Source organism: Eschrichtius robustus, chromosome 6, assembly GCF_028021215.1.
Source record: "Eschrichtius robustus isolate mEscRob2 chromosome 6, mEscRob2.pri, whole genome shotgun sequence".
NCBI classification, from domain to species: Eukaryota; Metazoa; Chordata; class Mammalia; order Artiodactyla; family Eschrichtiidae; genus Eschrichtius; species Eschrichtius robustus.
In genome coordinates, this window is record NC_090829.1 from 64271554 (window position 1) to 64299246 (window position 27693).

The following is a 27693-nucleotide window of genomic DNA, read 5'->3' on the forward strand; positions in this document are numbered from 1 at the left end:
CTCAAGGTCTAAAGAAGAAAAAGTTGATGTGTGTATGAATTTGAAATAAGTTAACATTAATTTGAAACTAAGACACTTTGAAGACAGAGTTACTATTTTCAGGAATTTTTTTCTATTGATGTCTTTAATTTCAAGGACCAATTTATATAAAATCCAGCAATACACATCTCAAAAATTATTCTAAATTGAACTACAACTCAAAGCACACTCTAGAAGTTTTTTTGGTTTGTTTTTTACAATGGAAAACTTGTGCTATATTCCTTCAAGATTTCTCTATCAGAACTTTTGGTAATTTTGTTTGAGTTCACTGGTGAAAATATTGTAAAAAAAACAGTTCATTTACATCATCCTGAAGGACAATAACCTAAGCCCATTTGTTTGTTTGTTTACTTATTTATTAACTGTATTAAGATATAATTCACATACCATACAGTTCACACATTTAAGGTATACAAGTCAATGGTTTTTAGCAGATTTACAGAGTTATGCAACCATCACCACAATAATTTCAGAACATTTTCATCAACGCAGAAAGAAACCCTGTACCCATTAGCAACCACTTCCTATTCCCCACCCCCAATCATTCCAGCCTTAGGCAAGCTGTAATCTGCTTTCTGTCTCAATAGATTTGCCTATTTTTTCACTTAGCATAATATTTTTAAGGTTCATCATGTTGTAGCATGTATTAGCACTTCATTTCTTTTTCTGACTAAATAATATCCTATTGTATGGCTATTCTACATTTTATTTATCCATTCATCAGTTGATGGACATTTGGGTTGTTTCCAATGTGGGGCTGTTATGAATAATTCTGCTATAAACATTTGTGTACAAGTTTTTGTGTTGACTAGCCCCTCAACATTTAACCATACAAGGCAAAAAGTAAAAAGAGTTCTTATAACAAAATTATACAAAATTTGTTTTACAATAATTTTAGACTTGCTAAGATTTCATACCCAACATCACAAAGGCATATCATGACCGGGAAATGCATCATGACTTTATCACAGAATTAGAGGAGGTTAGATCCCTGAGATCTCTTCTTACACTAAGTCAACAACTTAACTACTTTCCATTACTTCTGTTTGACTAGAAGAGTAAATAAAGACCAGGTTGTGGACATCCGGTGGTCTTGAGGAAATTATTATAAAATGTTACTGAGCCCCTTGCAAGCAGCAAACAACTGTGCACATGGGCCTTGGACAGAAGTGTTATATTGAGCATGACTTGCCAAGCTACCCTGACCTCCCCATTCTGGTCTTAAGTATGTGGGTTCCTCACCAACTCCCAACTGTGTTTCGCCTAAACTTCAACCCTGTTCTGCCATTGATACTCTACCTCTGGCTACTGCCTCTCCCTCTCCCTGGGCAGCTTTCCAAGCTCACTCATAGAGGGTCACTCATAGAGACCCTCACTGCTGACTCTACCCTGCCAACCATCTTCACTCCACCTCTGAGACTCTGAAGTGAAATTTATCATAGGCTTCCTTGCTGGATTAATGCCCCTCTGGACTCTAGGTCTGTCAAGTGCTGTGCAAGATGCTCAGGGGTGCATGATGAGTGTCTGTTGAATGAAGGGTCCATAAGATTTCCTATCAGTGCTACGTGTGTGAGGTTGAAAGGGCTCAAAATGAATTTATACATTTATCAGTGAATAATTAATGACATATTTCTCCAATGATCAAAGAACTTGGGAACCTCAACTTATTCCTGAGGCTCTTTCCTTAGTTACTATGGTGTTAACACAAGTTTATTCACTGAGATTGAAATAATTTATCTGATAGGGACAGATTCCCAGGCATAGGAAGCACATTCCTAAAGATCTGACCCATTAGAATCTTCATCAGACAGAAGACCCAAAGAAGAGTTTTAGCTGGCCAATTACTTCTTTTGCTTTGCATTTCAGAGCAATCTTACTTTGGATCTTTGGATTTAGTTTCACTGAAATTCAGTGAGCATTACCTGATGCCAGCGTGTGAGGCAAAACCTGAAAGGCTGAATCACAATTTACTGCTGGGGGGTCCTGCCAAGCTTTGCCACTCTTTCAGAGGAGGGTTTCCCTGGGAAGCCAGTTTTTTCAGATAGTCACAAGGCTCCAGTTGGGGAATATCAGGATTCTGCCTGTGATATTTCTGCAACTTCTCTACCACTGTGGGCAACCCAACTGTGGAAGCATAGAACATGGGCCCACCCCTGTGCCTTGGCCATCCATACCCGTTTAAATAGACAACATCAATGTGCTCTGGGGTAGCCGCTATCCCTTCTCCCAAGATGCGGAATGCTTCATTGATGAGTGAATATAAGCAGCGCTCGAGGATCTCATCCCGGCTAATGATACGTGGTTCAATGTGATAGGTTTCTCTGTACTGTGTCAGAAATTTGGAAAGCCAGGGATTAGGTTTGTGAATCCTACCCAACGGCTTATCATACAGGTACCAACCCTCACCTGTCTTCTGGCCAAATCGTCCTGATTCACAGAGCATATCAGGAATTGGGCAATATCTCCAGCTGCCTCTCTTTCGGGAAGGAGTTCCTGGAGGCAATGTAGGTCCAGTAAGACCTTGCCCTTTTCGGGATTTCCAACCTACATCCAACCCAGCAAGATCAGACACTCTAAAAGGTCCCATTTTGAAACCAAACTCTTCCAGCACCTGATCTATCTCCTCTGGTTTACTGCCTTCTTCCAATAAGAAATATGTCTGATTATAATAAGGCTTCAACATTCGATTCCCAACAAATCCAAAACAATTGCCTACAACTACTCCAATTTTTTTAATCTTTTTTGATAAATTCATAATAGTGGCAATGGTAGTGGGGGAAGAGTATCGGCTGGGAATAACCTCTAACAACTTCATGACGTGAGCTGGTGAGAAGAAGTGGGTGCCAATGACCAAGTGAGGACGATCACTGGAAGAAGCAATCTCATCAATGTCCAGGGCTGAAGTATTGGTGCACAAAAATGCTTCTGGCTTGCACACGGCTGACAGTTCAGCAAAGACCTGTTTCTTCAGGTTCCTTTCCTCAAATACTGCTTCAATGACTAAATCTACACCACTAAGCTCTTTCGTAGATGTAGTTAACCTGGGTTTTGGTCCTGACCAAGGGTGGCCACTCTGCTGCATTTTGGACACTTCCTTTTGTAAGATGGAGGTTATTATCTTGTTTGCAGTCTCTAGCTGCTTCTTGTCTGATTCTACGGCAATCACAGGGATTTTGGCCATTGCAAAAGATATGGCAATGCCTCGGCCCATTGTTCCCAAGCCTGCAGATAAGAGTGAAAGAGAAAAAGAATGATTCAATGGTATTGGGAACTGAGAAATTACTCAGTGAATGGAAGGCTTCTGTGGAAACGTGGCATTCAAAGATACAAATTCAAGGACTACAAATGGATTGAATACTAGTTAAGGCTAGGCACTGTATTAAGTGCTCCAGAAGGTATAACAGTAAGTAGGATTCACACACAAACACACACACACACACACACACACACACACACACTATTAGAAATAATAAACAAGTTCAGCAAGGCTGCAGGATACAAGATCAATATACAAAAATCAATTTTATTTATATATACTAGCAATGAATAATTGAATATGAAATTAAGAAAACAATTCCACTTATAATAGCATTAAAAAGAATAAAATACTTCAGAATAAATTTAAGGAAGAATTGTAAGACTCGTACACTAATAACCAAAGAACATTGTTGAAAGAAATTAAATAAAACCTAAATAAATGGAAAGACATCCCATGTTCGTGGATCAGAAGACTTAATATTGTTAAGATGGCAATATTACCCAAATCAATCTGCAGATCCAGTGCAATCACTATGAAAAATCCAACTGGTTTTTTTGCAAAAATTAACAAGCTGATCCTACAAGTCGTATAGAAATACAAGAAATCCAGAATAACCAAAACAATATAGAAAAAAAAAAAAAGAACAAACTCTTTCCAATTTCAAAACTTTTGACAAATCTACAGTATTCAAGACAGTGTGATACTGGAATAAGGATAGACACATAGATCAATGAGATAGACTTGAGAGTCCTGAAATAAACTTATACATTTATGGAAAATCAATTTTTGACAAGGGTGCCAATATAATCCAATGGGGAAAGAATAGTCTTTTTCAACAAAGGTGCTGGGACAACTGATATCCACATGCAAAAGAATTTCGTTGAACTTCTACCTCACACCATATACAAAAGTAGATCAAAGTGGATCACTCAAAGTGGATCAAAGACCGAAGTAAGAGCTAAAACTGTAAAACTCTTATGAGTAAATCTTCATGACCTTGGATTAGGCAATGGTTTCTTAGAAATGACACCAAGAGCATAAGCAATAAAAGAAAAAACAATAGATAAATTGGACATTATCAAAATTAAAAACTTTTGTGCTTTGAAGGACACAATAAAGAAAGTGAAAAAAACCCCATAGGAGAAAATATATGCAAATCATATATCTGATAAGGTACATGTATCAGAATATATAAAGAACTCTTAAACTCAACAATAAAAAGACAGCTCAATTTAAAATTAGGCAAAGGAATCTGCAGCAACATGAATGGACCTAGAGATTCTCATACTGAGTGAAGTAAGTCAGACAAAGACAAATATCATATGATATCGCTTACATGTGGAATCTAAAAAAAGGGTAAAAATGAACTTATCTACAAAACAGAAATAGAGTTACAGATGTAGAATACAAACTTATGGTTACCAGGGGGGTAAGTGGGGGGAGGAATAAATTGGAAGATTAGGATTGATATAAACACACTACTATATATAAAATAGATAACTAATAAGGACCTACTGTATAGCACAGGGAACTCTACTCAGTACTCTATAATGGCCTATATGGGAAAAGAATCTAAAAAAGAGTGGATATATGTATATGTATAAGACTCACTTTGCTGTACACCTGAAAATAACACAACATTGTAAATCAACTATACTCCAATAAAAATTTTTTTAAAATAAAATAAAATTAGGCAAAGGATCTAATAAACATTTCTCCAAAGAAGATATACAAATGGCCAATAAGCATATGAAGAGATGCCTAACATCATTAGTCACTATGGAAATACAGATCAAAACCACAATGAGCTACCACTTCATACCCACTAGGATAGTTATAATTTAAAAAGACAGACAATAACAAGTTCTGGTGAGGATGTGGAGAAATTAATACCCTGATTCACTGCTGGCAAATTGTAAAATGGTGCTGTTGCAGTAGAAAACAAGCTGGAAGTTCCTCAAAATGTTAAACATGGAGTTACCATACGATCCAGCAATTCCACTCCTAGGTAGGTAGGTAGGTATATACATAACCCAAGAGAAATGAAGACATACATCCACACAAAACTTGTACATAGATGTTCATAGCAGCATTATTCAAAATAGCCAAAAAGCAGAAACAAGCCAAATGTCCATCAGCATTGATAAACAAAAGGTGGTATGTCTCTCCAGTGGAATATTACTCAGCCATAAAACTAAATGGTGCATCCTATAACATGGATGAGCCTTAAAAAACATTATGCTAAGTTAAAGAAGTTGGATGCAAAAGTTTACTTGTTATATGATTCCATTTATATGACATGTCCAGAATAGGAACATCCATAGAGACAGAAAGTAGATTAGTAGTTGCCAGGAGCTGGGAGGATGGGCAATGAGGAATAACTGCAAATGGGTACAGGGTTTCTTTTTAAAGTGATGGAAATGTTCTAAAATTTTTTGTGGCAATGGCTACACAACTTTATGAATATCTAAAAACCACTTAAGTATACTCTTTTTTTGGTGACATTGTTACTATGTATTTAAAAAATGTTTTAATTGCGGTAAAATACATATAACATAAAACTTAACATCATAACCATTTCTAAGTGTACAGTTCAGGGGCATTAAGTACATTCACAGAGTTGTGCAACCAGCACCACCATCCATCTCCAGAACGCTTTTCATCTTGCAAAACTGAAACTCTATACTCATTAAACAATAACTCCCCATTTTTCCCTCTCCCCAGCCCCTGGCAACTATCATTCTACTTTCTATCTTTATAATTTTGACTACTCTAGGTGCCTCATATAAGTGGAATCAAATAGTATTTGTCCTTTTGTGACTAGCTTATTTCTCTTAGTAGAATAGCCTCCAGGTTTATTCATGTTGTAGCGTGCATCAGAATTTCCCACCTTTTAAGACTGAATAATATCCCTTTGAATATATATATGTACCACATTTTGTTTATTCATTCATCTGTTAATGGACATTTGGGTTGCTTCCACCATTATTCCACTATTGTGAATAATTCTGCTATGGACATGATTATACAAATACCCGTTTGGGTCCCTGCTTTCAATCCTTTTTGATATACCCAGAAGTGGAATTGCTGAATCATATGGTAATTCTATTTTTAATTTTTGGAGGGATTGCCATACTTTTTTTCAGCAGCTGCAGCATTTTATGTTGAATTGTACTCTTTAAATGGGTGAATTTTATGACATATGTTTCATCTCAATAAAACTGTTATTAAAAATATGAGTAGTACCAACCCTCAAGGAACTTATAATCTAGTGGCGGGAAAGAAAAAAGTTCATAAATATCCACCCTTAAAGGTAAAATAAGCGATGAGAGAAGTTCAAATTTCTTTGGTGATTCAAAGGAAAGAGATTATTTTTGGTTGGATGAGTCAAGAAAAACTTCAAGATAAAGATATTTGAAGAAATATTTAAAGAAAGATCGAACTAAAACAGTGAAATTGGAGAAGTTGAACCACCCAGCTGGGGAAGGGAAAAGAAAAGTGAGAAATATTTTTTAAAAAAGCAAGAAGGATGGAAAATGTAGAAAAATTATTCGATGGCAAAGATGTTGCTATTTCTTTCCCACACCATTTCATTTTCTTCCTGAGCACATAGAAGCCTGTACTTTCTAGACCTCTGGTATCCTGGTAGGGCCTGTAACTAATTCTGGTCAAGGGAATGGGGAAGAGGGTGGCGTGGGATCACGACTGGCCCCTAAAATCTCCCACAAGATCCTTCATTACTACCTGGGTATAGAGGATGCAGAGAACAACTCTGGGGCTTTGGAGGAGACCCTAGAGCAGATGTTGGCCTGCAGGTCGCACCCAGCCCACTGCCTGCTTTTGTACTGCCAGTGAGCTAAGAATATTTTTACATTTTAAATAGCTGAAAATGAAAGAATAAGAATATTTTGTGACACAGGAAAATTATATCACATTCAAATTTTAGTGTCCATAAATAAAGTTTTACTGGAATCAATCACACTGATTTGTTTTTGTATTGTCTATGGCTGTTTTTTTCTTCTTCAGCTACTTTAATTATAAAAATCTTTCATGTTCTCAAAAAAAAGGAAAACCAGAAGGCAACAGTCTAGCACAAAAATGTACAACCAGAAGATATTACCACCAACCAGGTCCGACAACTAAATCATGTTGGGGATTCTGAAAATAAAAGCACACTAATACAAAGTACTAAACCAGTGGTTCTTATATAACCAGGGACGGAAAAATGAGTCAGTAGGCCTGGAAAACACCATTCCTGAAAAAGAAGCACTGTAAGAATATAAACCATAACTCTACAATAAAAAGCCACCAGGACTTTCCATCCAGACATGGGTGAGTCTAAAAAAGGTGGTGATGCCATCTACTGATCACATGATCTTTTAAGGAACTGTAAAAAAGCATAGAAACAGTAGGTAAAATGTATCTACATCTCATAAAATTAAAATTTCTCTGGCTAATTTATCTTTGTATTTACCTTTCTGCTTAAGACATGGAGGTCAGAAGTAACCCACAATGAACCGAGAACCATAGAATATTAACTATTCTTGAAAGCATAAAAACCAACTATAATCCTTAGATATGTTCCTTAAATTATCACCAGGTATTATTTATAGTGACCTCTAGTGAACACCTGTAATCATTACACCACAAGTCAAAGTCTCTGTGACTGCTTTCAGTATCATATTCAACTGAGAATGCAAGACAAAACTGGCCAACAGGACTTGTTAATTTCAGAAATACAGTAACTAAACTTTTTAATAGCCACAATTTAAATGTAGAATGTAAGGTTTTAACAATTTCTATCTTCCATATTTTTAACAAGCCATAAAATTGTGCTAGGGTTTCTGGTTAAAGTGATTGCAAATTTGGACCCTAAGGTTAAATCCCGGAGGTTAATTCTATATCAGGTCTGTATTAGCCACATTATAGCTATAATCCACTATCCTTTTTACAGAAACCCTTCCAATTTAAGACTCTGCAAGTTGTATACTGCCAAAAATGCCCATGTAGATTTATAAGAGCAGTGTAATATTGATGTACCGTATTACTTCCATGAATTCTTAGCTATCTTGCCTTGCTTGATCCTAACAAAGGTTTTAAGCTATGAAATGCCGAAAGACGAAAGGCCCAAAGCCCGAGCTCCCAGTAAATCAATAGGCAGTCTTAAAAGTGCCTTCTGTAACAAGGCTCATACTGAACTCCACTGACACCAATTCTCCCCCCTGTGACACCCAGGACTCTCCTCCCTTGATATGTGCATGAAAGGTGAAGAAGGACCACTGGAAATAATTTGTTTAGGATCTGTATCTTATAAAACATCCTTATAGATTAATACAATGACATCTTTCATATTAAAGAAAGTCAGTACAGCATAATCCAAAACTATCTTTAAATAGCACACTTAAGGAAACTAAGCCAAAAGACTGTTGCATTATGATTTAATCTAATTGCACAAAAATTTGAAATCACAACTCCTCTAGATTTCTAAGAAGAAGGTTATGCATGCCTCCATATTCAATTCTGCACTGTTACATTTGAACCATACAGTGAATTTCACATCATGATGGATCAATTTAGAATTTCCATGCAACACCTCAAATTATATAAAATGGAAGCAATTTTTAAAGCTTTGTGGAACATTTTCATGCTAAAGTTTTTTTGTTGTTTTTTTACCAGCAACTTTGGATTACAATGTATCAGGTGGCTATACTTTAAAATGCTGGTCACTGAATATCATGGACTTTGAACTGGCTTCTACTCCTAAAAATGTATCATCACTTAAGTAGACAACCAAAAATTCCCTTCACTTCAAAAGCCTCAAATTGCGTTTCTTACAAAATAAGATTTGTGTAACCAACTGCCTTCTATGGGACAAGAACTATGGTAATAGTGGGTTCAACTATTACACAATTATGTTAATATTTTATTATCAAAAGCACTTTACAAGAAAATGTAAGTATGGCTTCCAATAGGAATGTTATACCTGGACTTGATTGGTACCAAGCTCAGATTTTAGTTTTGCAAGGAAAAACAGGCTTTCAGGTTAAACAACAATTTGTAACCGAAACTTTAATCCCAAGGATTCTCACAAAACATATTACAAATGACAGCATGAAAAAAAAAATCTTGCACAGTAACTCAAAGTTCAGCTCTACAATGTACCCTTAAACTAGCAGGACATTGGTATATTGAATAGTCTCAAATTTCCAAATAATATTACAAAGAGCTATGTATTCATATACAGCAATCACAGAAGGAACTTATGACCTAAAGCAAAGGTAAACTAACTTTCTTGAAACTTCTTAGATTCTAAACCCACCGGACAACCTCTTGTCCGGGGTGAAGACTAGTGGAATTTTTAAACCTCTAATCTAGTTTAAGGGTGCAGCTTTAATTTTTACCTGCTGGCTTGTGTTCACAGCAGCTTTTAAAGACTGCTTGCTTAACTACAGCTGCATATCCCAGCTACAGAAAGTCTTTTCAATTTTTGCCAGTTTTGTTTCCATAATATTAAACATCACACTTTAGCTGGACGGGAGTTAGAGGTTTATTATCAGTCTATGCAAGACTAAAAATTCAAAGCAAATTCAATTTTGCATAAGGGAACATTGTAAAGTAACAATTCTTGACATTACATACCTCATATGATCCATTTCAAACCATAGAGAATTACACCTTTATGTGTCACTGTTCCAAGAGACAAACAAATGTGAACAGCTAAAACATTTTTAAAATGCACCAAACTTATGAAGTCTCAAACAAAACTTGAATTTTCTGTACATACTCCTATCAAATGAAGTTATGTCCTGTACACCACTCCTCTTGCAAACTGGTCTTCTATTTCCTTTCATTTGACCTAGATCGGCTATGAGACCTAGAGAAAGATCGGGACGGCTTGTGATTTCTCTCCTGGGACAGTGATCTCTCTCTTCTCCTATAACTAGAAAGGGACCTGCTCTGGCTGACGGAGAAGGCTCTCCATCTTGGAGATGTGTGGGAGGTGGAGGACTCCTCCTCCGATAATCATCTCGAGGGCGACGACCCCAAGAAGGAGGCGGTCACGATTTCGACTTCTCTTTTCACCATTTGACAGGTCCACTCTTACTCGGCAGCCACATAGTGTTCTCTCATCTAGTTCTTGGACAGCATCGGCTGCATCTCGGGATCTTCAAATTCAACAAAAGCAAAGCCGGGAGGGTTTCTAGCAACCCACACACTTTGGAGTGGTCCATAATAGCCAAAAGCTCGTTCCAATTCAGCCTTGTTACCATTGTTTCCAAGATTCCCTACATAAACTTTACAGTCCAACGGACAGGAATCACGATGCATTTCGAGATCTCGGGTTAGAAACGCGAAGGCTCAAATCCACACACCCTCGGTTGGGTCTTCCCGGTCCCCTCCTGCCTGGCACCGCAGATGCTCTCGCACACCTGTCGTCCACGAAATGGCTCTGTGGCTGTTTTTGTCCTCAATAGCAGAGTTGAGTAGTTGCAACAGAGACCATATGGCCCCAAAAGTCTACAACATTTACTATCTGGAACTTTACAGAAAAAGTTTGCTGACCCTTATCCAGGAGGATGGCAGAGCCACTCCTTGGAAAGAACCTTGTTCTAGAATTACTGTGGAGTGAGGAGGAAAATGATCTTTCTTGTGCTAAGCCACTGAGATTGTTATTTGTTACAGCAGCAGGTTACCTGTTACCTAACCAACCCACTGTGGATGTTTTGTGAAAGACATGTATATATAACTCTTCTACACTTCACAATGACTAGCTTTGGGGATTGTTTTTTTTTTTTTTTCAATTGAAGTTTAGTTGATTTACAATATTATATTAGTTTTAGGTGTACAACATAGTGATTCAAAATTTTTATAGATTATACTGGATTTAAAGTTATTATAAAATATTGGCTATATTACCTGTGCTGTATAATATATCCTTGTAGCTTATTTATTTTATACATAGTAATTTGTGCCTCTTAATCCCCTGTGGCAATTGATTTTGAATATAGAATGATATCAATAATAAGAAATCACTGATTTAGTTTCTCTGGAATATATTTAATTTTTAAATTGTATTAAATTATTTAATATAATATATATATATTAAATTATTTAAAATATTTAGGTTTCCAAATTTACTAAGCATCTGCATTTCACTCAATAACAAGAAGGCTGGATAGCTCTCACTGCTGTAGCAGCTTGTATCCTAAACTTTGGCCTGCGTAAATAGGAGGTAGAGTTGGGGTTCAAAACCCTGGCCTCCTAGCTTTCAGTCCCAAGCTGAAAATTCCTACCATGTACAGATTATAAACTCACAGGGACAATAAGGACTAATGAGAAGTCTATGCGAAAGTGCTTTGTAAAGTATAATGTCATGCAACTGATATCTCAGAACTGAACACAGCAGGGAAGGAAGGCCACCTGGTGAAGATGGAGTAGAGCTCCTCAGCGCTCACCTCTCAGAGCAGGTCTGCTGAAGGACCTCTGGGGCTCCAAACAACTCATAATCCAAACCACAAAGTGGGCCAGACTAATGTTTTTTAGAAGTGTCTTAGCTATAATTTTAGATCTTCTTCAGTTCTATAAACTGATACTTTTCATTTAATCACTGAAACAAAATATACATGAAAACAATATCTATTTCTTTCAAAAAGTTCTTAGCTACTAACTTCTCTTTTCACAACCTTGTGGTCTCAAAGTTCTCAAGAACGAAGGGCTGAAAGACCAAACTTTTCACTGTTGGTAATTGTGTTTTCATAGGTATATATTGCATTTACACTGAATTTAGTTTCTTAGTTTTTCCTTATTAAACACACACAGACAGGGACCAGGAGTCCTGTTCCTGTACCAAATCGCTGCCTTTAACTGCCATGGAATTAAATCTAGTCAAGAACCTCTTCTACTCAGAGAAGTAAATAAAGGATAAGGGATGCTTTGACTACTGGTTCTGCAGTGTTTGGTCAACTGCAGTCTTCTCCCCTTCTGACAGCCCTGAGAGTCCAGGCGAGGTGGGAGAACGTGAACTTGCAGTTTGTGCCGGCCTGATCTGAGAACATAGGCTCATGGAAGTGCAAAGTTGGGCTCATCAGGGCTGGGGTTTTGCCAGGGGGCATAATGAAAGGACGAGTCGTGGCATTTGAGGACATTGGTAAGAGAGTAGCTGAAGTGATGACTGGAAATGAAAACTGAATAGAGAAGAAAGTAAAGATAGGAGGAGCTGATCAAGTAACACATGTACTAGTTAGAATAACCGAGAAAGGGATGTGGGAAAATACAAGGTTGTGGTGAAAAAGTGAGATTTCACATTTCAGAGGTGGAGAAATAAATGTTCAGGGTAAAGACAAGACCTACGGTGAAGCCATAAGTGTGGGTCACGGAAGTGAAGTGAGGTGAGCGTCACTGGATCTGAGGAGGTGAAGGAACCCAGAAGCAACAGGGCTGGGTTATTCAGGGCTGAATTATTCACACAGAGGATGAAGACAACCAGATGGCAGCAGGATTTGGGCCACAGAGGATAACTGTGATCCAGGTACTAAAATGAGGGCAAAGCAGGGGAGCACTGACAGTAATGAGGAGGGATAAAGTGATACGACTGGACGGCAGGACCACAGAGGAGATTGTCCTGAAAGGGGTAATGGTCTGAGAGGGGAACTGGGAAGTGACAGTGAGGTCCATGGAGTGTGGGAGAAGCAACAGCATTCTCTTGACAGGGCTGCAGGAGAAGCAGGTGCCCAGGGTAAGCCAGGTTTCAGGCAGGAGACAGAGGGGGAGCCATTAGTAAACCAGATGAGGCTGTGGGCGTGTTCCAGAGGACACAGGGTGCAGCGGGAGGCTGTGTCACAAAGAAGAAGTGCAGAGCGGGATGTGGATAAACATGAAGAAGGGGGAAATGACCAATTCTCTCACTTTATTTTTATCCACGTTGTCTTCTACACAGTTTAAATGCTTTTTCAAATATTTTTCAGAACAATGTGGGGTATACTTAAAAAAAAAAAAACCTTAAACTTTTAAACATTCCATGCTAGACACAAACCTGATGTATTTTTAAAAAGCTCATAATAAGGAAATAGGGAAATTCTCAAATGATGGTTGACAAACACAATACTGATAAACTTAAAACTTTTACTATTATCTTGCATTAATTATTCTTGGCTTGAAGGAATACAAGGAAGAAGAAACAGGTAAATACATAACTAGAAACAAATATTGGTGTTGCTGAAAGAGTATAAAAAAGGGATACTCATAGTTCTTTGTCACACTATTTATCCATCTCCTTAAAAAATCACAAGTGAACAGAGTCAGTGCTAGAGGACCACAGTGTGTTTGCATTAAAGACACATTATTTTATTCCCAAACTTGACTGAAACCACAACAGACTAAGAAGATGTAGAGAGGGGTCTTCCCCTCCAAGCTGGGTTGGTGTTAGAGAGCTGGGTGAGGGTTAAGAAAGTTGATGCTTTTAGTAAACTTTGGACCTCCTCCCCCAGAAGACTGTATACAAGCTAATACATATAACATTTCACTTACTATTTCAGGAGGTTTGGAATCTACCCAAGACCATTCTTGGGCCAAGACTAAGAGAAAGTGAAGTTTAGGAAAGTGGCCTGAAGAAGGCAATCAGAGAGCTAGCTTCTAAGGAAAGAAGACATTTTGTTTGAGAAATTTTCTAGGGGAAAAAGTAGAGAAGCCACTATTTCAGGGTTCAGATGAATTTGAGGATAGTGGTTTTGAACCAGGAGAAGTGAATGGATGCAAGGACCAGAAAGATATAGCCTTCATTCCAAATCCCTAGCTATAGGAGTGACAGAACACACTTTGAAATGTGCAACATATAATAATCATTGTTGGGAAATCCAGGAATGAGAGACATGGAAGAAGTAGAAATGAGTTTAAAAATGCCCAGAGTCTGGAATCAGACAGACCTACATTAGACAACTTGGGTTTCATTAGCTCGCTGTCAAGCAGGTTAGTGTTTCTAGGCCTCACACATAAAGTAAAGATAGTTCATGGGCTGGGGTGAAAATCAAGTTAGCTAAAACTAGTGATATGTTTAGCAAAGAGCCTGGCACCTGGTGGCCCTAAGCAAATGGTAGTACTTTACATGTGCAGATTTGGGGAGTGACATTACCCATGTTCTTACCGAGAATGCCAACAGAGGAGATGGGCCGTGCCAATGCTGTTTTCCAGGATGCTCCAGAGGGAGTGGACCACTTACGTGTGGTCCTCTCCGCCAAGAAAGAATATTGCAGGGCTCTAGCCTGCCCTGATCTCTGAAGGTACACATACAGCTCCTTTTCCTTCTTGATGCCCACCTCATAGGGATACTGGACAGCGGCCTGGACTGCACGGATGGAAGTCTCCTGAGAAAGGCACCCAGGGTGCTGCTTCCGCATCTTCAGAAGGGCTTCACTGAAAATGGTGTCCATGTTGGACAAGCTCTGGATTGGCTTGTTGTAGATTCTACGGGATTCTAGAGATTGATCTGAAAGAAATAAGAAAGAAAATTTGGAAATGTTACCTATACCAAGGGAATATGTGTATATAATGATAATAGTAACCTGTTCAAATTCAAAATATGAAATTAAATACTATTCATCAAGATATTTAATGTAACACTAATACCAAAATCTCTGACATCTTTGCAACTTAGTCCCATTAGATAGAATTTAATAGATTCAAAGCAATTTCAAGTTACCTAATTGAGGCATAAAAGTTACATTTTCTTTTTACTTCAAGGCCAAGATAATATTGTGATAGATTAATTATATTAATCTGCCAGTGAGCTTAAGGAAAATCATTCTGAGTTAATAATATTTTAGGTTCAAAATAATTTTAACTCCATTCTTAACAGTAACAAAAACTTTAAAATACCTAGAAAAGGAGACAGTGTAATATCGGCACAAGGATAGACATACAAATCAATGGAGAGAATTGAGAGTTCAGAAATAAATCCTTATAATCATCGCCAATTGATTTTCAACACAGGTGCCAAAACAATTTAATGAGAGAAAGGACATGCTGAGGACAACTGGATATCCACATGAAACAAACAAACAAACAAACTTAGATCCTTACCTAGCACCATATATAAAAATTAATTCAAAATGGATCATAAATCTAAATTGAAGAGCTAAAACTATAAAAATTTCTAAAAAAAAGAGAAAAATCTTTATGACCTTTGGTTAGGCAAAGTATTCTTAGCACAATCCATGAAAGAAAAAAAATCAGTAAGTTGGACTTCATCAAAATTAAAGACTTTTGTACTTCAGAGAACACCATTAAGAAAATGAAATGATAAACCATAGACTGGGAGAAAATATTTGCATGGTAAGCAAAATAACACCCTCCCCAAATGTCTACTTCCTAATCCCCAGAACCTATAAATATATTACCTTACATGGCAAAGAGACTCTACAGATGTGATTAAGGTTAAAGACCTTGAAATGTAAAGATTACCATGTATTATCCAGGTGGGCCCAATCTAATTACATGAATGCTTAAAAGAGGAGAGCCTTTCCCAGCTGGAGTGAGAGAGGAAGAGTCAGAGAGATACAACACAGGAAGGACTGGCTCCATGGATGACAATCTGGCTTTGAACATGGTGGAAGGGGGCCAAGAGCCAAGGAATGCAGTGACCTCTAGAAGCTAGGAATGGCCATCAGTTTACAACCAGCAAAAACATGGAGACCTTGGTCCTACAACACAAGTACTGAATTCTGCCAACAACCCGAGTGAGCAGTAAACAGATTCTCCCTTAGAGCCTCCAGAAAGGAGTGCAGCTGCTGACACCTGGGTTTAGTACAGTGAGACCCCTACCAGACTTCTGACCTATAGATCACTAAGTAATACATTTGTGTTGTTAAAACTGCTGAGCTTGTGGTAATTTGTTATCAAGCAGTAGAAAATGAATACAATTTGCATACAAAATATCCAATTAAGTATTTGTATCCAGAGTATATAAAGACCTCTTATGACTCAATAATAAGAAGACAAACAACTCAATTTTAAAATGGGTAAAAACTTGAGTGGATATTTCACGAAAGAGCATATACAAACAGCTAATAAGCAGTGAAAAAATGTTCAGCATCATTAGTCATTAGGGAAATGTAAATTTAAACCACAATGAATGTGGTAGGCAGCCTCTAAGTAATGGGATGTCGTTTCTGAGATTAAATGACAAAAAGACTCTTGCTCTCTCACTTGCTCGCTCTGAGGGAAACAAGCTACCATGGGTGAGCTGCCCTCCAGTGAAGCCCATGAGGCAAAGAACTGAAGGAGGCTTTCAGCCAACAGCCAGTGAGGAACCGAGGCCTTCAGTTCAACAGACCAAGAGGAACTGAATTCCACTAACAGCCACTTGAGTGAGCTTGGAAGCAGATTGTTCCCCAGTCAAGCCTCCAGGTGGATACAGCCCCCCCTGCAATACCTTGAATGTAGTCTTTTGTGAAACCCTACACCAGAGGGCCTAGCTAACCACACCCAGATTCCACAGAAACTGTAAGATAGTAATTGTTTGATTTTAAGCAAATAAATTTTGGGATAATTTGTTATGCAACTATAGATAACCAACACAGACCCACTAGAAGGACTATCATCAAAAAGACATGACACAAAATGTCGGCGGTTATGTGGAGTACCTGGAACCCTCGTACATTGCTCGTGAGAATGTAAAACAGTACATTCACTTTGAAAAACAGTTTGGCAGTTTCTTAAAAAGATAAACATAAACTTACTGTTCGACCCAGGAATGTCACTCCTAGGAATCTACCCAAGAGAAATGAAAACATATAAAACTTGTATGTGAATACTCACTGTAGCATTATTCATAGTAGCTCAAAACTGAAAACAGAGAAGCCCAGAGACGCCGTCGTCGACGTCGCCGTTGCCGGCGCCTCTGCTGCTGCCCGCGACCCCCCAGCCCCTCTCTCCGCCCGAGGCCCCGAGTCGGCCCTACCGCCGACCCCCGCCGGGCGCTGCGAGGCCCCTGGCGTTGGCAAGGCCGGGCCGGCCCCGACGCCGCTCCGCCTCGCATAGATCCCGACTATCTCGAATCGCGTCTCAGCGCTGTCTTCTTTCCCAGGACTGGTTTTGTGGGGGCCGCAGGCGCGCAGAGTCGCCCCCCGCCGGAGCGCCCCGGCCCGGCCCCGGAGCGGCCCCTTGTAGACGTTCGAGGAGCCTGCTGAGTGCCGTCCCGGCGCCCGACCGCCCACCGTCCGGCCCGCTGGCCCGCTTCTTCCTGATGCAGACTGCCGTCCACTAGAGGCTGGACGGACCCCCGAGGTGATTCATGGCAGGGGACGTGGAAGGATTCTGTTCCTCCATCCATGACACCAGTGTCTCTGCTGGGTTCAGAGCACTGTATGAGGAGGGATTGCTTCTTGATGTCACTCTGGTTATTGAAGATCATCAGTTCCAGGCCCATAAAGCACTCTTGGCCACCCAGAGTGATTACTTCAGAATTATGTTTACCGCAGACATGAGGGAGCGAGATCAGGACAAAATTCATTTAAAAGGTCTAACTGCTACCGGTTTCAGCCATGTCCTTCAGTTTATGTACTATGGAACTATAGAACTGAGTATGAGTACTGTTCATGAGATTCTTCAGGCTGCCATGTATGTTCAACTTAGAGAAGTGGTGAAGTTCTGCTGCTCTTTTCTATTAGCAAAAATCTGCTTAGAAAACTGTGCAGAAATTATGAGACTCTTAGATGATTTCGGTGTAAACATCAAGGGAGTCAGGGAGAAGTTGGACGCCTTTCTGCTAGACAACTTTGTACCACTCATGTCCAGGCCTGACTTCCTGTCTTATCTGAGCTTTGAGAAGCTCATGTCTTACTTGGATAATGATCATCTGAGCAGGTTCCCAGAGATAGAGCTGTACGAGGCTGTGCAGTCTTGGCTGCGGCATGATAGAAGACGCTGGAGACATACCGATACCATCATTCAGAACATCAGGTTTTGTTTGATGACCCCATCCAGTGTTTTTGAGAAGGTTAAGACATCAGAATTTTATAGATACTCCCGACAGCTGCGCTATGAAGTTGATCAAGCCTTGAATTACTTTCAGAACATTCACCAGCAGCCTCTGTTGGACATGAAATCAAGCCGCATCCGCTCTGCCAAACCCCAAACTACAGTATTCCGAGGCATGATTGGACATAGCATGGTTAACAGTAAAATACTTCTCTTAAAGAAACCAAGAGTCTGGTGGGAACTGGAGGGCCCACAAGTACCTCTGCGTCCGGACTGCCTTGCTATCGTGAATAACTTCGTGTTCTTGTTGGGCGGGGAAGAACTGGGCCCAGATGGCGAATTCCATGCTTCTTCCAAAGTGTTCAGGTATGACCCGAGACAAAACTCTTGGCTCCGGATGGCAGACATGTCTGTACCACGTTCAGAATTTGCAGTTGGTGTTATTGGAAAGTTTATTTACACTGTAGCAGGCAGAACCAGAGATGAGACTGTCTATTCAACAGAGAGATATGATATTACCAATGATAAATGGGAACTTGTGGATCCTTATCCAGTTAACAAATATGGACATGAGGGGACAGTGCTCAATAACAAGTTGTTTATCACTGGTGGAATCACCTCATCTTCCACCTCCAAACAAGTGTGCGTGTTTGACCCCAGTAAAGGGACCATAGAACAGCGGACCAGGAGAACTCAAGTAGTTACCAACTGTTGGGAGAATAAGAGCAAAATGAATTACGCTAGATGCTTTCACAAGATGATTTCTTACAACGGCAAGCTTTATGTCTTCGGTGGTGTCTGTGTGATCTTGAGGGCCTCTTTTGAGTCTCAGGGATGCCCTTCCACAGAAGTGTACAACCCAGAGACTGATCAGTGGACCATCTTGGCGTCCATGCCAATTGGTAGAAGTGGCCATGGTGTGACTGGGCTGGACAAACAGATAATGGTTCTTGGAGGCCTTTGCTACAATGGTCATTACAGCGATTCTATTCTCACTTTTGATCCGGATGAAAACAAATGGAAGGAAGATGAGTACCCGCGGATGCCCTGCAAGCTGGATGGTTTACAAGTATGCAACCTGCATTTTCCAGAATATATACTGGACGAGGTCAGACGTTGCAACTAATGGCATCTTTCTCCCTTCAAAAAAGCCAAACAAAAAATTTGTTTGAGACAAAGTAGTTAATTAAAAAACATAAAGAAGAACCTCACCAGTTTTACTATCAAAGCCATTGGTCTAATATAAAAATGTTTTCATTCTGTGCTCGCATCCTTTTTTTTCTTTTTAGTGGCCTCAAACTCATGCAATAAGTCAATTCTAAGCGCTAGCTCTTGAAACTACTTCCAGAAGCAGTTTAATAGAACGATTCACTTATCTGGGAAGTTGATGTTATGCTTTAAACATTTCTTTCAAATGTCAGTGTAGGAGTCATGCATCTTCTAAGAGAAGACCTGATAAGTGTCACTGGATGTAATTTCAGTTCCTATCTCTATCTGAAATCTTTTTGAACATTTATTTCGGTGTATTGCAGTCTGTTAGACTTTTTGATTTTATTATTTAAGTTTAAAATTCTTGACCTTTTTGCATGGCTTTTTGCTGAAAATGCAAAAATATAAATTTTCTACAAATTTAACTTTTTTATATTCAAAACACTATTTCTAAGCTGCCTTCTCTTATCTGCATTGTGTTAGTGAAAGCATATCCATACTTGCTTACATCTTATGAATATATAAGGCACATCCCCTTTTATGCGTGGTTAGGATTCTATATTTTTAAGCTAGTGCACTTGCACACACGGTTTGCCATACTTTTTGTATTCTAGATGTAACGTCTTTACATGTATTAACATTTTTAGAAAGTTAAAATAACTGGAGTCCTCGTTTGGTATCAGAGTAGCCTATCTTCAGTCCATACTGATTCAGTAATATTCAAACTCCTTATATTCCTGAAACATGTATGGTTTTATGAAAACTAACATTTTATGTTTTATTTTCAAAAGTAAACGTTAGTGTTGCTTATTGATGTATGTCTTCTTTTTGAAAATGTTTTTCTTTGAAGTCTGTTTAATGTTACCCTGTTTTTAGTGAGAATCGGAGTGGTATATGACAAGCCCTGGCCCTGCAGCGTGCAAGCACTTTTAAAGAGAACTTAGGTAATACCAGACTCCTAAATAAAGGCCCCTTAAAAGTAAGTGCAACTCCCGTTCTTTACATTCAATAAGGCTGCTGCATCTGTTATTGAATGGAAAGTAGCAACTTGTGGAAAATTTGAGCTCAGTTTTGACTTAGAGGTAAGGAATAGAATTATAATCTTAACTGGTCATATCTACTTGTTTATTTAGTACAAAATATTTAGTGGCACTGGGGATGTAAGCCCTCAGCTTTTGTTCTATTTACTGAAAGCTACTAGCATGAAGGATAGTAACCTCAAAGTTCAGAATGGATCAAGAATAACTGTTTAAAAGCATTTATAATAAGTGTTTTAGGATTAGCCACACCTTTCAACTCTTTAAACTCGAAGAAAAAACATATAGTTGTCAAAATTAAGCAAGAATAACCAGGGAGTGGATCATTCAAATTGATGCCATTTTCTTCTGAGTAGACTCTATGTATGATACAGACTAGATCTACACTGGCAAAACTTGCCAGATCTTAGGATGTTGGTGCAATATTGCAATGCCTTCTATATGGCTGTTGTATAAGTTTTCTAGTTTCACTTTTTTTTTTTTTTGCTGCTGCCACCACTGAATATAAAGTGGAAGAGTGAAATCATGGAAATGTGAAGACTTGTTTCATTTTTGCAATTAAAATAGACAACTATGAAAAAAACCTGATTTTAAAACTCTACAACTGGAGGCTAGAAACAGTCAGGTACATAAGTAGTTTTTTAAAAAGCAAAACATTGGAATTGGTTTTAGAAATCAAGTTAATATTCTTTTGTATATGAAACTTAAATTTTTATTAAGTGGTCCTATCATTTACTTTCAGTTTCTAAAAACGAAATTCAGTATCCTGTTTCCCATGCTAATATGGGTAAAAGTCTTTTTCTACATCTTAAAAATCATTTTTAGTCGTTTTATTTTTGAAAACTAGGAGTTAGATTAGCCGTTTAATTCTTTTACTAATATATTAGTTGGCTTAGTGTTTTATATGTGTGCCACCTTGCTTTAAAGAAAATAACAGTAACGTCTTCATTATTTTCCTCATTGTTGTCTTTTGCTGGAAAAGACCGAGACAGGGTACCCCATCAGGCTTTTACACTCCAGTGGTGGTTCTCTTTAATTGCTTAGATATGACTTCGTAGTCCTAGTTAAAGTAAGATCTGGGCAAACAATTGAATATTCTTGGTCTTCATTGTAAAAACACAAGGCCAAGATCAAAGTTCATGTTTTGGAAAATTTGTGAAATCTTTTAACTTGAACTAACTCTGGGTTTAGCTTCACACGTTAAGTCATGTCTGACCTGATGTTAGCTGTAATCAGTTTTGAGCTTTAAGAATAGTTGTTATTGCTTGGGTTCTGAATGTATGAGAAAACTCTTCTGTTTATATGTAGTGCTAATTTAGGTTATTTTAAATCCATGAGTAACTTACATTCCCTTTTAAAATTATGGTTTAATTGCTGAAAGAGATTTATTTTTGTTATACTAAACTATGGAAAATTTTTTCATAGAATTTTTTTCAACTTTATTTTTTGTGTGCTTCATTTGGAACCATTTTTGTTTATATACATTATATGTGCTCAAAATAGATTTTTTAAAATTCAGTAAGATTTAAAACTATACAGTGTAATTGCTGTGATCTTTGTGTGTTAATTTTCACTTTACATTTTAAATGCCAGACTTTACAAAAATAGCTGATCTTTGTTAATTGCATCTTAATTAGAAACGTTTGTTCTCTTCCATGTCTTTGACCTTCTAAGTTTTTATTTTAATCTGCTTAAAGAAAATCCTTGCACTACAACCTTTTCATAAAATTCAAGATTCTCACCTTGAAGGTTTTGTATTGGAAGAAATACTACTGGTTTTTAAAAAGTAAAGCTTAATTAATAGAATTATTAGCTTTTCTTGAGACAGCTTTCTCTGTGTCCTCATTACTCTGTGTGAGTGTTACTATAATTTGTGAAATATTGACTGAGCCCTTCACTTATCTTTTCTAAAGCAGCACCTTTGGACACCTCATTCTGGGAAGCCTGCTCGAGTCATAGTAAAGGACACACACATTTGTGTGGGGAGAAGTGGTAAAAATGGTTTTGTCTTAATTACATGAAACTAAGCTTTAAAATATTTTATAACAAATTATTTGAGCTGCATTATCTAAACATGTCAAACGTTCAGTGGGACTATTTTTATATATGTATATGTGGTTGTAGGTCATAACATTTCAGTTTATAATATAAATTGTTATTTCAGTTTATAAGCTATCTCTCAGAAAAGACTAGCTCTTTTGAGAATACGTAATTTAAAATTTTAGACTGAAGTATAAAACACAACATAGATAATAGTGTAAATTAGATATAAATGAGGGCTATATGGCAGTAAAACTGCTAGTGCCATTTTTCCTGTTTGCCTATTATACATTTTTTATTTTTTTTTGTACCCTGAACATTTTTAGGGATCATACGTTCTATCAGATTAGAGTTGGTTTGGGGATAAATATCTTCTAAAAAGAGATTTATCTTAAAAATGAAAGTTCTGAAAAATTAGTTTATCAAGAGTTTATAAAGTCAAATATTCAATAGACATAGACTGGAATAGGTAAACTCTTGAAAGTCGTTTCCTTTCAGTATACCAGTATAACTTCAGTATTACACAAGTAACATTGAGAGAATGCCATCAGCTTTGTTTGTTCCTCCTTAATGTTCTTAGATTTTCTTTTTACATCTTTGGGAACAACTACATTAAAAACCTTATTAATCAGTATATCAGTAAGGATTAGGTGTTTGCTTTCTGAAGGAATGTTCCAGTGAGGTGATCAGAGAGGTTATTTTCTATCTAACTTGTATATGCCCTATACCCCTTGGGCATATTTTGTCTATAGAAAAAATATTTTGACCTTTAGGTACATTTTGGGCCAGTAGTCAAATAATCCTAGGGCCGATTTAAAAATCTTAGAATAATTTAAGGTTTGCCTTTTATACCTGTTTTGAAAGCCTTTACATTTTTGTCAGGTAATTTTTCCCAAGCCGTGAATATAATCTATTCAAAACATGTTTATGCTATCCATTCTGTTTTTAAATTGAAAAAAATGTTAAAAGTGTTTATGAAGAAAAGTTTAAATAAAATATTTTTAATCTTTAAAAAAAAAAACTGAAAACAATGTGAATATCCAACTGATGAATAGATAAAGAAAATGTGGTATAGCCATACAATGAAATACTATTCAGCAATAAAAAGGATCAAACTGGACTTCCCTGGTGGTGCAGTGGTTAAGAATCCACCTGCCAATGCAGGGGACACAGGTTCCAGCCCTGGTCCAGGAAGATCCCACATGCCGTGGAGCAACTAAGCCCATGCGCCACAACTAATGAGCCTGCGCGCTAGAGCCCGAGAGCCACAACTACTGAGCCCACGTGCCACAACTTCTGAAGCCCACGTGCCACAACTACTGAAGCCCGCGTGCCTAGAGCCCGTGCTCTGCAACAAGAGAAACCACTGCAATGAGAAGCCCGAGCAACGCAACGAAGAGTCGTCCCCGCTCGCTGCAACTAGTGAAAGACTGCGCGCAGCAACGAAGACCCAACGCAGCCAAAACTAAATTAATTAATTAATTAATTTTTTAAAAAGGGACTTCCCTGGTGGCACAGTGGTTAAGAATCCACCTGCCGATGCAGGGGACACGGGGTTCGAGCCCTCATCCAGGAAGATACCACAGCTACTGAAGCCCGGGTGCCTAGAGCCCGTGCTCCGCAACAAGAGAAGCCGCCGCAATGAGAAGCCCGCGCACCACAACAAACAGCAGCCGGCACTCGCCGCAACGAAGACCCAACGCAGCCAGGAAAAAAAAAAAAGGATCAAACTAATGATACATGCTACGACGCAAATGGACCTTAAAAACATTATGCAAGCTGAAAGAAGCCAGATGCAAAAGATTACATATTGATGTGATGTAATTTATTTTAAATGTCCAGAAGAGGCAGATCTATAGAGACAGAAAGATCAGCTGTTGCCTAGGGCTGGGGGTGGGAGTGGGGGTAAGCTGCAAAAGGGCAGAGGGAACTTTTGGGGATAGTGGAGAAGTCCTAAAACTCATTTATGGGGATGGTTGCACAACTCTAACTCAAAGGCAAATTATGCCTCATTAAGGCTGTTAAAAAAATATCTAGCAATGAATTAATTAAGAAAGGTACAAGACCTTTAAGAAGGTCTATATAACATTTTATTGAAGAACATAAAATAATACCTTAATAAAGAATGACCCCATGTCCCTGAATATAACTATTTAATAGCATAAAATAAACATTCTCCATATATTATATATGAATTTCTAATCAGAATCCTTGTGGTCCTACTTTTTTAAATAACTCAAAAGAATGATCTTAAAGTTTACATAAAAGTATAAATGTTTAACAAATTTATACTTTTAACAAAACTGTTTTCTAAAATAGTATTCCAGAAACTGTTTTCTAAAAAGTGCTATCTCTTAAAAAATAAAGCAATATATCAAAAATGTACACCTTAGTTAATTACACCAGAAACCTACCAGAGCTTACAAAGCAGTTTCACTATAAAAAGACAGATGAATGTGAGCCAGTCTGGCATTGGTATGTTACTATGTGTCCAAGGGAGAGTAAGGTTTGGATATAATCATGTGCACAAGAAAGAACTGTATCTGTGAGGCATTGTATAATCTCAACCTTTTTTTTTTTTTTAACCTAGGAGGCAAGAACATTTCCTTAATGCTTGATTACTAAGTAGAATTGAAAAGAATGGATTTTTAAATTAATGCTTTCCCATATGACATAAGAATAAGATTCAGGAAAGGAGGCAAGATGGTGAGTAGCAGCATGTGGTCCCTGTTAACCCTGCTATTGTTGGAAAAACATGAACTCTACCCAACAGGCTACCAATTACTTGCTCAGTTATCCAATGAGTTACCCAATCCTCAATTTATGGGAAAGCAAGCTCAGTGCAGAAGGATGAAGACCTTTCCAGGGCCTACAGCTGATTTAATTCCCTGGTGGCTCAAAAGAGAGACAAGAACAGACAGTGGGGAGAGGACAGTGGGGAGAGGACAAGTGGAAGAGGAAAGGAGGCAGAGCTGGCAGTGTTGGGGCATCTGACAACAGGTGGCTGGTGCAGTCTTTCCTGGGACAGAGCATAGATGGGTTTGGGATATCTTAGAGCTGGATCTCTGTCCTTGTGACACTACCACCAGCCCCACCATGACAGGGGCTGATTCTCAACATCATAGTACACATCAGAGTTATTTGAGGAGTTTAAAAAGTTTGGATGCCCATGCCCCACTGTGAACTCAGTTAAGAATCTTTAAGGGTGGGGCCTGGGCATGAGTATTTTTTAAAAATTCAATAGTTGATTTTGAGGTATTGCCTCTGGGAGGTCCAAGAGCAGAGCATATGTCAGCCACTGTATCAAGGACAGCTGTAGCTCCTGGCAACTCTAACCTGGGCCAGAGATTGAAAAGAGATGAGAAAGAAAAAAAGGAAGAAAGTGGTCCAGTGGTTAAGACTTCGCCTTCCAATGCAGGGGGTGCGGGTTCGATCCCTGGTTGGAGAGCGAAGATCCCACGTGCCTTGTGGCCAAAAAACCAAAACATAAAACAGAAGCAATATTGTAACAAATTCAATAAAGACTTTTAAAATAATTGTCCATATCAAAAAAATCTTTAAAAAAAAAAAAAGGAAGAAGAAAAAAACTTAATGGTGTGCAGTAATTTTAGCCAATTGGCATGTTCCTAGTATTCTGGGGATACTCAGAACTTCTGAGACTACAGATGCGCATTTTGGGAGCCCCCCCAGAGCACTTGTCCTGACCAGCCTAGGGCCAAACAAAGCACATCCACTGGAGAGTGTTGGATCAGGGCACAACCATTAGAAGGTTTTTCCCTGTCAATTTCCTATTCCTTTTGTTCTGTGGCTGTAACTGAAGGATGCTATTATCTTAAAACTTCATTTTATTACTACAAAATATATTCAGAATTTCCACTTTGGGTCTACAGGTATGGTGTTTTCAAAGTGTATTTCTTATACAGCTGGTAGTTTTAGAGTCTTGGTAGTTTTAAAGTCACTCAGCTGTAACTACATAATAAGAGAGGCAAGTGTGAGCAGGTCAGCACCAGCATTAGCTGCCAGGAACATGGGAAAGTGAAGAACTAATTAATGATTCAAATATGCTTATAATTGAATTCTTTCCCTGACCCATTCACATTTTTTCTTAATTCTTTGAAGTTTTCCAAGGCAGAAGTTTTAATTAAAAAAATAAGGGACTCACATGCCCAAAGGAAGAAAAGGAGGTGATTATTTTCCCTCTTTCCTTTCTAGTAAACTAACAGGAAGAGATTTTCTCTGCCTAGGCTAAAGAGAGACATAATGTGCAGTTTACAGAAATGGTTTCCTAAGACATAAAGGACTCTCCTTTCTCTAACTCTCATAAACAATAAGCTCTCTCTCTCATAGAAGGGCTGCAAAGGACAAAAAGAACAACTGCATTTTTCCAGGCTTGAGGGGGGTCCCTAAAGAACTGGGGTACATAAAAAAGAAGCCCAGTTTAGACGTGTGCTCAGGCTTCCTAGGTATGGCAGTGTCACTCTGCTCTTGTGAAACATGTTTATATAAATGTTCACAGACAGTAAAAATAAATTACAAAGTGCAAAAGATAAAATGAAGAGAAAGACAGATGAAACCACTAAGATTTTTTTTAAGCCACAAAATCTAAACAGATCAAGGTCTTTGGGCAGAATAAGAATCGCTAAAAATGGCTAACACAGCCCAGTGCAGTCATAGTAACAGGACCAGAGTTCATTACAGGGACAAAAACAGAGCACTGGGTTCCTGAGTTGAGGCTCCCACTTGGATGTCCCCTGTGCCCATCTTTGACTAACAGTACACATTTTCAGCTTCATGCCAGAATCATGCACGTGGGAACAAGGAGTTCTTACTCAGTTTGGGAACAAGCAGGCTGCTGGCCAAATGCAAATAAATAGCGTTTTACAGGACCCTCCCCTCCCCAGTTTAGCCAAAGCAATCTGGTTTGGCCAAGTGATTTTGAATTGCTCTGCTAAATCCATTGCAGTAGTCTAAGAGGCTTCATGTAACAAAAGCATTAAGATACATGAAGCTAATTAACCTCCACAGTCAACTCTCCAGGATGCGTGTTAAGTTTGTACAGAAATTTGCAGCTACTTCCCAAATCACATTTTTAGATATATATGTTAACCTCCTACAATCCCCTCCCACCCATAACTG

General features: G+C 38.3%; 2 protein-coding genes and 1 pseudogene across 3 annotated transcripts in view; 1 reads left to right on the forward strand and 2 right to left on the reverse strand.

Annotated features, from left to right (window-relative positions):
- Window positions 1–373: 373 nt before the first annotated feature.
- Window positions 374–27693, reverse strand: part of EHHADH (enoyl-CoA hydratase and 3-hydroxyacyl CoA dehydrogenase) — a 55993-nt gene continuing 28673 nt past the window's right edge. For both annotated transcript variants that reach the window (XM_068546391.1, XM_068546390.1), the window contains 2 exons: window positions 14439–14780; window positions 374–3261 (listed from right to left, as the gene is read on the reverse strand). In XM_068546391.1, the coding sequence (XP_068402492.1) occupies window positions 2000–3261; window positions 14439–14780 (1604 nt within the window). In that variant the 3' untranslated portion in view covers window positions 374–1999. The remainder of the gene's footprint in view (window positions 3262–14438; window positions 14781–27693) is intronic.
- On the reverse strand, window positions 9846–10724 carry LOC137765661 (serine/arginine-rich splicing factor 3 pseudogene; annotated as a pseudogene).
- On the forward strand, window positions 17398–19440 carry LOC137765662 (kelch-like protein 15). The gene has a single exon (XM_068545444.1). It carries the CDS (start codon window positions 17586–17588, stop codon window positions 19395–19397), a length of 1812 nt encoding a protein of 603 aa, XP_068401545.1. The 5' UTR covers window positions 17398–17585; the 3' UTR covers window positions 19398–19440.

Excerpts from the sequence above, each read along its gene's own strand:
- LOC137765662 (XM_068545444.1), top strand. The coding sequence starts at position 17,586 with ATGGCAGGGGACGTGGAAGGATTCTGTTCCTCCATCCATGACACCAGT.